Here is a 10,387-nt window from a genome sequence, read left to right as displayed (position 1 = left end):
AAGTGGAGTGCTGCATCAGGTCAACATGTAGGAACACAGTCTGAGACAGTGTGACTCAGGTGTTAGTATCCATCATCTGTATCGATGAGTTGATCCCCAAGTGTCTCTTTATGGTTGATCCACACTGCGAGTCTCTCCGGCGAGTCCTTGAGCTCCTGTGCGTTGGACAGCTGAATGACAGAGTGATGGACCTGTGAAAGGCTCTTGGATGAGACGCTCCTGACGTCAACAGGCTCCTCGGTGACGGCTGAATGGGAGAGTGACAGCCAGGGACCCCAACCAGCCAAATTCAATGAGTTGCCAGACAGCTCATTTCCCTAAAATTCCCTAAAAAAAAAAAGCCTGCTCCTCTGGCAGAGGCGTGAGATGTGATTTTCTTGATGCACAAAATAGACTATACAGTGACTTGGGAGGCGCTGGGCAGTGGTGGGGCCCGCAGCCTCAGTGATGGATGTTCCCTCAGCTCCAGTTCAGACCTGAAGCCAAGATTGAGGAGCTCATCTCCGGCTCTGGTGCACTTAGGGACAGAATCAATTCACTTCCCCCCCCTTTTCTTCCCCAGACCAAGATGCTCCCCTGTAGCTATTTAAAGAACTAATTAATGTAAAAGAAAAGGACTCGCAAGTGCCAAGAACATCTGATTCTGGCCTCTCGTAAATAGCGGGCTGATTGATGACTTCCTCGCTCTGTTTGATTTGTTCCTGTCACAGTGATGTAGGGTTACTGGCCTCGGCTACAACGTCAGATCATCATATTTCAGTCAGACGCTCCTTGGTCCCCTTGAAAAGGTGGCCTATTGACGAAACCCACGGTGACTAGCTATTGATTTAGTGCCGACTGGCCCCTCCTCCCAGCCCCGGGAAAGGATAAATATATTGACGTGATGGACCCGAGGCAGTGGACCGCTCGCCTTGCCTGAGGGAGAGTTCGTAGTGAGGCTTTTGTTTGGGACCATACCTCCAGTGTCATGGATAGAGCTGCGACTGTGAGCTACTGCTTAGGACTCCTGGGTTTGTTGCTGCTGCAGGGAGTGCTAAGTGTGGAGGGGAGGAGCATACTAAACCCTGGTGAGTGTGAAAGAGTGGTATAGGTGCTGGTTTGATGATGGGGCTGTATACTTACAAACTGGAACAATGAAAATGTCCAGTTATTTAAGACGTTTGATGATGTTGCAGGCAACCACTCTGTCCCTTAAGTCATTCTCCTGCATGTGCCATTGTTAGTTAAATATTTGTCAAAATGCAACAGGTTGACATATGATACCTGCTTTTGTAAGGGATGGACTTCGTGTGACTAGTTTATGTACTCTTTTAAACTGTTTATGATGCTTAAAGATGCATTTTTATTTTCATTGCTTATCCAGGAAACCATGTTTTTAATCCAAAAGAAGACACAGATGCCCAGAGCAAGATTCTAGCACTGCTACTCCACAAAAGCTTAGTACCTGTTGAAAGGGACGATCCTCTAGGTGAGACACGAAGAAGAAAATGGTGGAACTGATAAGTAATACAAATGTATTTTGTGCTTGGATGATAACTAGTTTTCTTATCTGCAGGTGTTGAGCTGGCCAGTAAATTAGCTGAGTTAGAGGAGGTAAGGCTATTTTAATTCACCTCGAAACACACTTGGATGTAATTCTGTTGTAGCAAACCTATCAAAATGTGTAGTGTGAATATATTGAGTGGGAAGGGGTAGGTCTTGGTTCATAATTCATCACATCTACAGTCCTGTTTTTTTACTGATTACCTTGTATGCATATGATTGGAGTGTGGACATCTCAATGTTTCTCATAATATGAGTGAGGATGCAAATAAAGAAACCTTTGAAGTTCAATCCACTACACTATGTAAGGCTCACTACGACAGCCATTGAATAGATGGTGAATAGATACTGAGACGATGGCTGTCTTACTGTCTTTAATCGTCTCTGCTTCCAGCTGCAGGCTCTGAGGGACGATCTGGAGCTGGAGAGGGAGATCACAGCCAATGTTTTGGCAGAAGGCAAATCCATAACCAGGAAGAGGGGGGAACGTAAGTTGCTTTAATCACATCTGCGCTTAAATGCACCATACTCTAATAGCAGATTGATTAAGTTTGCTGGAAAATTGTTGCAGTATAAACATTTCAGATTGTTTCCATTCTAGTTATACAAAATGTAGACATGTAATAAATATGTAACGTGTTACACAATTCACTACAAGCGGTTTTCTCGTCCGTCTGCAGCTTGTTTCTGGAAGTACTGTGTGTGAGACTGATGCGGGAGAAGGAGGAACACTGTGAAGTCAAGCTGCAAAATCCAACATAGCCTTAAGACTCACATCACCAGTAATATAATCCCACTGTATCTTTTCCAGCAATATAGAGTTGTACCATAACCAATACCATCCTTCAGTGGTCATTTAAGTGTCACTGCATTGAGGTGCTCTCATGAGAAGTCTAAGGACTTTTGTAAATAACCCACTACTGACTGGAAATACTTGAGTGTCAGATGTACTACTGCACCTGACTAATGAGACAGCTATAGGAAATATCTTACCAGGGACATTATTTGCCCGTATCTTATCATTATGTCACCCTCTTGTGGCAGCATTGGGCATAACATTTTTTTGTATTTTGTGTTCACAACTGTCACTGCTTTGAAGAATGCACTGCCCTTTATTTTGTGAACTGAATAAAGTTATCATGTGAATCTGTAACTGCCATTTCTGAGGTGATTTCCTTTCGACTAAAGGAGCTGTTTTCTTTTGTGTCACATCCTGTTTGTCTTCGTCTCAGCGCCTGAAAAGATCATGACCAAGATAAAACCAATGTGGGTAACTTGGCTACTGAAGATACACTTTCTCTTTCTAGATCTATTTAGGTGTTCACAAAGAAGACCGTTTTTGTATCACTCCCCCCTACAAAAAATAACAAAACATTCAAAATATTACTGAACAACATTATATATGTTTACGCAAATTCTACCTTTTACTACAAATGATCTAGACCTACCATTTTGAAGTGGATATCAAATCCCTTAGATGGTGGGAATAAACATCTAAGTGTGTGTGTGTGATGCAGTATGCACAGTGGCTGTGCCAGGTAGTGAATTATGGATTCAGTCGAGTGAATCTTTGGGAAGCCGTTGTGAGAGCTGAGTCACAGTTTGGGTCTGAACAATGGGAGAGTTGCTGTGATAAGACTGTCTGAATCATGCAGGAGGAGGAGCAGCGTGTGATGCTGCAACAGCAGCATGAAAGAAACTGTCGACTTTTGCTTTGAGCCAGTTTTGAGTCAGTCACTCACTACAGTGCTGTCAGAGGTTAATCATACACACGCACACGTAAATGTTCACATGCACGTATATGCACAGGCATGTGTGTATGCAAACACACACGTACGCACATGCTAAACAAAATGTGTAAATACAGTATAGTGAAGACTTTACTCCAGTTGTTACAGTCATATTTCCATGAGCGTGTGTTTCCAATGTAAATGGACACACATCCTTTTTTCATGCATTTTTCAATTCTGGATTTCCTGTAAGAAAAGTTGACATAGCCTACATTTTTTATACACTTCTATTTTTACTTTCACAACCCTTTCCTACCCAAATTCTGCCCAAAATCAATACTTTTATTTCACTTACTTGTTTCACTTATTTCATTTCCATAATATTTTCCTTTCACATTTTTAAACTCTTTTTATACATTGACAGTTATTGTTGATGACACTCATATCGGTGGGTCTTTCCCTTTAAGCCCTTTTTGTGATACACTGAAGAAGTGCTAGCGAAACAAATAGATACCAAATATGGAGCGTATATTCTGCTAAGAGAATAGACTTATCTAACTGCATTGTTATATTACAGGCATCAGGCCAGCTGCAAAACATCCTAACTGACATGCTACAACAGCGAGTATTATCAGTTCAGCCCACACAGGCAGGCAGTCGGGTCTGAGCAGCCTGTCAAGATAAGTCCTGAGGAAATTAAACAGCATCCTCGGTGTCACTCATATAATCGTAGCAAAAGACACAACATGATCATAACACTGAAGGGACCATCATGGATTCTCACTTGAGCGGTGGGTAAAATGTTTTGCTTCCATCCCAGTTAATTTTAGCTGCAGGTTTTGTCTTTTTTACTGAAGAAAAACAGCCTGTTTACTGAGAAAACAGCCTGATTTTGAAAATTAAATTCCAGATTTACATGACAATAAATATGACTATGTAAAGCTTTTACTGTATTGTCAGAGTTTGAAGAAAATGTCAGCCTTTATCAGATTTTGAACAAAATGTGGGACCTTATGAGACCATACACCATAATCTGGGTGATATTGTCAAGTAAATTTCATGTTAGATCATAATGGTCCAAATGTGTCTTTATTTCAATTCAACAGGCACTTTCTGGATGATACTCTTCCTCCTCACACTGCCACACCTGACCTGCACCATGATCTGCCCCAGCAGCTGCATGTGTAATTTTCGAGGTGCTGTCATGTGTGTTGGTTCCAGCATCACAGACATCCCAAAGCAGATGCCTGTCCACACGTACCTCTTGCAGCTCAATGACACAAACATGAATGTCATAAATGAGCACAGCCTGGCAAACCTGGACTTGCTGTTGCGTTTTAGCCTATAACCTACAGCCGCCTACACACTATCCATCCCCAGGCCTTCCACGCTGCCCCACAACTCAAGTCTGTCAAGCTGTCTTCCAATGATCTCGCCAGCCTTCCCGCCAGAGTCTTCAGTCCGCTGACCAGTCTGGAGCAGCTCTATTTAGACGGGAACCAATTGGAGACCATCTCTCCAGAGATGTTGGAGGGACTTGCCGGGCTGCTGGTCCTAGACCTCAACTGCAACAAAATCGCTAGCCTTGCCTCAGATGTTTTCAATGGACTGACCAACCTAACCTTTCTAAACCTTGGCAAGAACTCCTTCAAAGAGCTTCCACCTACCATCTTTCACTCATTGACTAATCTTAAGCAGCTCCTGCTCTATAACAACGAGCTGGAGAAGCTAGAGGCTGGGATCTTTGATGAACTTGCTAATCTTGAGGAACTGAAAATCCACCACAATCAGGTTGCCAGCCTCCCACCTGAAGTGTTCTGGTCTTTAGGGAACCTCAAGACCCTCACCCTATCCTCCAACCGACTTCAGGGCGTCCCGGAAAAGAGCTTCTACAACATGCCCCAGCTTATCAAGCTCACCCTTTACAATAACCCCCTATTATCTCTCCCAGATGAGCTGATGGGTTACATGCCTTACATAACAACATTTTATTTGTATGGCACTAACCTCACCACTGTTCCTGGCAACTTGTTTGCTAACATGTCTGGACTGCTGAATCTTAACTTCCATTTGAACGAAAAGCTGAGGGAGTTACCTTCAAACCTATTCTGCTGCCTTCCCAACCTTCAGAAGCTCTCACTGAAGTCCAACGACCTGCAGCACCTACACCCAGACCTGTTCTCCAGGCTAACCACACTGGTCATCCTGCATCTGAATGACAATAAGCTACAGAGCCTACCAGAAAACATCTTTCAAGACCTTGTAGGGCTTTCTGTCATTGATTTGAAGAATAACCATCTCAAGAGTCTTCCAGGGGATATTTTCTCCTCAAATACAGGTTTGAGGCATCTTACTCTGAGTGGCAACCTCTGGGACTGTACTTGCAGTATTACAGGTATTGCAAGTTGGATGCGACTTAACAAAGGTGTGGTTCTTGACAGAGAAGATGTGATGTGCCATAGTCCAATCATGTACTGATCATGTATCTGTACCGTGATGAGGAGTTTAACCCTTGTGATATCTTCATATTCTGTATGCTCCCCTTGTCCTCGGGTCAAAAATGACCCGGTCTCACTGTCCCTCCTAGTATAAAGCCTTTTCATTTAATTTTTAACCCCAAATCTATTTTGCATGAAGAAACAACCTGTCACATATCAACAACTTCTGGAATAACTGTGTTTTCCTACCTCACCATCCAGGTATTCTGTATTACACCATTATATTATTCTGTGCACACCACTGTACATTGTACAGTACTGTACGGTTTTACTGTAAAATATACATCATAAGTGGACTAGTGAACCACCCCGACTCTATTTCTTGCGAGAAAACCATTTTTCTTGCGAGAAAAAGAGTGCTTCATAGTTACTACAAATAATGTATACATTTTTTATCAAATTTTATTTAGTCTGTAATTGATTTCATAGGCTAACTGTCGGGTCAAAAATTACCCAAAGACAATCTTTGTACCCTGATAGTGTATAGCTTATATAAAAATATTAAAAAGGTAGGCTAAATGTTTCAGTTTTTCTAATTGTAAGATCACTCCAGGAGAAGTCATCAAATTTCATGAAGAAAAAAAGTAAATTTAGGAGGTTTTCACTGCTGTTAAACTCAGAATGCAATAAAAACGGCAAGACCATGGTTAAGCTGGAGGCTGAGTGTGCGACCACACTCAAGGATGACGAAACATGATAGCCTATCAGGACGGATGCACAAGAGTCAAGATGAACTATCAGTTGGAATTCGGGGTTTATTCTGCTTCTGCTTTTCCACAGGCTGCAGCTTATACATGATGACTGATACATGTGGATTTTCTTTATGTTGTGTTTAGCTGTATTTTCTTGAAGTATTTTAGGACAGTAAAACTGATATGAGATGCTAACTTTCGTAAAACAGAGCCAAGCTGATGTAGTCAATAATAATCATCAATGGTTTGTTTATAGGTCTACTTGCTTTTATTTTTGAGTGTATGGCTGATTAAGATCTGAAATTAACATATTTTATGCAAATTATACATTTCTTTCTTTCTTTCTTTCTTTCTTTCTTTCTTTCTTTCTTTCTGCTTCCTTCCCTAAAAGTTGCAGCTGGTGGCTGATGCAGTATGTGAACTTTTTTCTTCATGTTGCGTTTAGCTGTTTTCTCTTAAGGTATTTTATGACAGTTAAACTTAAGATATGTGATGTTAAGTTTCATAAAGCAGAGCCAAGCTGATGTAGCCAATAATAATCAATAGTTTGCAATGGTTTGTTCACATTTGTTTCCCTCTAGTGGTGTAAGCTTCAAACTGCATGAAGAGACAACAAGCGCAGATTGAAATCAACATGCTTTCATTTTTGAGTGTAAAGAAAATAAAGTTCTGAAATAATCCATTTCAGTAGATTGGATTGAATTCTTCCTTTCCTTTTCTTTTTTTCTTTCTTTTCTTTCTGTAGACCTATAGTCAGAGGAAATAGTGTGTAGATGATAATCACTAAACGGTTCCTGCAGCCAAGGAGCCTGAAAAGCCATTATGTAATATGTGCATTTTCCAATTCTGGGTTTCCTTTAAGAAAAGTTTACATACATTTTTATACAATTCTATTCTTACTTTCATAACCCTTTTCTGCCCAAATTCTGCACAAAATCAATACATTTTTTTTTTTTTTACTTATTATTGACTTATTGACGACAAATACTCCAGCTATTATTAGTACCAAGAAAACACATCATAAACCCTGTTGGAGCCTGGGACTGTTGATAAGCAGTATGCATCATCACACCCTTTGGTAAGGGATTTTGAAAACCTTGTTGACTCGTTTAATCTTGTTCAAAACGTCAGCGGCCCCACGCACCAGCACGGCCACACACTTGATCTTGTTTTTACCTGTGGTTTCCCTGTCTGTAATGTTGAATTATGTGACCAAGTAGTCTATATTGCTTATCTGATCACAAGCCCATTGTGTTTGATGCCATTCTTCCCTGCCAAACGCTCAAACCTCGTCTGCCTGGTCGTTGCTCTCGCTATATTAACTGTTTGACTGCCAGCCAGTTCTCAAACTCCTATATAGCTGATCCTAACACCTGCACTATTGAGGCGGCAAATTCAGGGTTGATTCTGCTTCTGCTTTTCCACAGGCTGCAGCTTATACATGATGACTGATGCATGTGGATTTTCTTTATGTTGTGTTTAGCTGTATTTTCTTGAAGTATTTTAGGACAGTAAAACTGATATGAGATGCTAACTTTCGTAAAACAGAGCCAAGCTGATGTAGTCAATAATAATCATCAATGGTTTGTTTATAGGTCTACTTGCTTTTATTTTTGAGTGTATGGCTGATCTGAAATTAACATATTTTATGCAAATTATACATTTCTTTCTTTCTTTCTTTCTTTCTTTCTTTCTTTCTGCTTCCTTCCCTAAAAGTTGCAGCTGGTGGCTGATGCAGTATGTGAACTTACTGTTAAAACTGTGAGAGCAAATTATTTTTCTAATATCATCGCCAAAAACTGTCACAGGCCGAAAGTTCTTTTTGACACTACAAATGCAGTACTTAATCCTCCGGTTACTGCCAGCCTTGATGCGTCCCCAACAACCTGTGAAAAATGTCTTAAATTCTTTGTTGATAAGGTAGCTGATATTAGATCACGCAGCTCACCTTCTACTAATGATCCTTCTGTCTCTCCTGTGTCTACTGCTGTCTTATGTCAGTTTGAGCCTGTGTTTCCCATATGAAACCCACAACCTGCTCCCTTGGTGCTGTTCCCTCACGCCTCCTTAAAAAGGCTTTTGACAGTTTGGGCCCTAGCATTCTGTCAATTATCAATAGATGTCTTGGTACTGGTTATGTTCCATCTTATTTTAAACACACTGTGGTTCAGCCTCTCATCAAAAAGTCAAATCTCGACCCCACAGTTCTCACTAATTTTAGACCGATTTCTAAATTACCTTTCCTTTCAAAAGTTCTTGAAATGGTTGTTTTTAGCCAACTACAATCCTTCCTCGATGACAACGCATCCCTAGAAGTGCTCCAGTCTGGGTTCAGAGCACGTCATAGCACAGAATTCGCTCTGTTAAAAGTTACAAATGACTTACTTTTAACTGTTGATTCTAGGGACTGTGCTATTTTAATACTGCTGGACCTCAGCGCCGCTTTCGACACGGTCGACCACAAAATTCTCAATTCACGACTCGAGTATGGGGTTGGTATTCAGGGAACAGCCTTAAATTGGTTCACGTCGTACCTACAAGATAGAACCTTTTCAGTTCAGATTAGCAATCTTTCATCCTCTTCTGCCCCCCTCACCTGCGGGGTCCCCCAAGGGTCAATTCTAGGTCCCATTCTATTTTCCGTGTACATGCTCCCCCTGGGTTCCATTATCCGGAAAACGGCATCTCTTTCCATCTTTTCGCCGACGATACTCAACTGTACCTCCCACTAAAACCAAATAGAAAATGTTCCCTGAAACCCCTGTTCGACTGCCTTGAAGACATAAAATCCTGGATGTCCAAAAATTTTCTTATGGTAAATGACAATAAAACCGAGATCGTTTTATTCTGCCCCCCTGACAACATCAATGATATCTGTACATCCCTTGGACCACTATCTTCCTTCACTAAACCACACGAAAAAACCTTGGTGTGTTGTTCGACTCTGCCCTCAAATTCGACAGACAGATCAACTCTGTTGTAAAGGGAAGCTTCTTCCAACTCAGACAGTTAGCAAAAATCAAGTCCTTTCTCTCTGTTCATGATCTTGAGAAAGTAATTCATGCTCTCATTTCATCCCGGCTGGGCTATTGCAACTCACTGTATACAGGAGTTGCTAGCTCCTCCCTCTCCCGGCTGCAGCTTGTCCAGAATGCCGCCGCTAGACTCCTGACTGGCACCCGTAAGTGGGACCACATCACCCCCATACTGGCCTCCCTTCATTGGCTCCCAGTCAGATTTAGAATTGATTTTAAAGTTTTATTATTTGTTTTTAAAGCCCTAAATGGACTGGCACCACCTTACATCTCTGACCTCTTGTGCCCCCATTCCACTTCTAGGTCACTTAGATCCTCTGACCAGATGCTTCTCACTGTCCCGCGAAAAAAGGGTGACCGTGCTTTTTCTGCTGCTGCCCCAAAACTGTGGAATAGTCTGCCCTTCCTTGTTAGGTCTGCCCCTTCTTTGGACATTTTTAAGTCGAGACTAAAAAATACTTTTTCTCCCTGGCCTTTGAATCTTAATATCGCTCTGTGTATCATACATGTCTTTTTATCTTCTGTTCTCTGGGTTATTGTCTCTGTTATATTTTATGCTGTTTTAACTCACATACTGTTAACACGCATGCTTTGAATTCTTTTTATAATGTTCTGCGTATCTTGCACATCTTTTATCTTCTGTTCTCTGTATTATTGTCTGCCTGTTATTTTTTATGCTGTTTTAACTCACATGCTGTACAGCACTTTGGTCAACTCTGGTTGTTTTTAAATGTGCTTTATAAATAAAATTGACTTGACTTGACACCCTGGCACTCAGGGCTTGACGGTGACTGTGGATAAAAGAGCTCAATAAATCACACAAGCTAATAAAACACACTCATACACACACACATACAAGACATGAGTTTAGAAATGAATTTCCACATTTT

At 41.2% G+C, this 10,387-nt stretch overlaps 1 protein-coding gene across 1 annotated transcript; it reads left to right on the top strand.

Annotated features, from left to right (window-relative positions):
- Positions 1 to 4,040: 4,040 nt before the first annotated feature.
- Positions 4,041 to 7,115, top strand: LOC139664696 (leucine-rich repeat-containing protein 15). The gene is given in 3 exon segments (XM_071543622.1): positions 4,041 to 4,063; positions 4,379 to 4,614; positions 4,617 to 7,115. Coding segments are annotated over 3 exon segments (1,389 nt in total). The 5' UTR covers positions 4,041 to 4,044; the 3' UTR covers positions 5,751 to 7,115.
- The last annotated feature ends 3,272 nt before the right edge of the window (positions 7,116 to 10,387 follow it).

Source organism: Centroberyx affinis, unplaced genomic scaffold (genome assembly GCF_046629955.1).
Source record: "Centroberyx affinis isolate AG114_WGS23_722 - 3 ecotype Tasmania unplaced genomic scaffold, CSIRO-AGI_Caff_v1 ptg004359l_1, whole genome shotgun sequence".
Taxonomy (NCBI): Eukaryota; Metazoa; Chordata; class Actinopteri; order Beryciformes; family Berycidae; genus Centroberyx; species Centroberyx affinis.
This window is presented reverse-complemented; position numbering and strand designations above follow the sequence as displayed.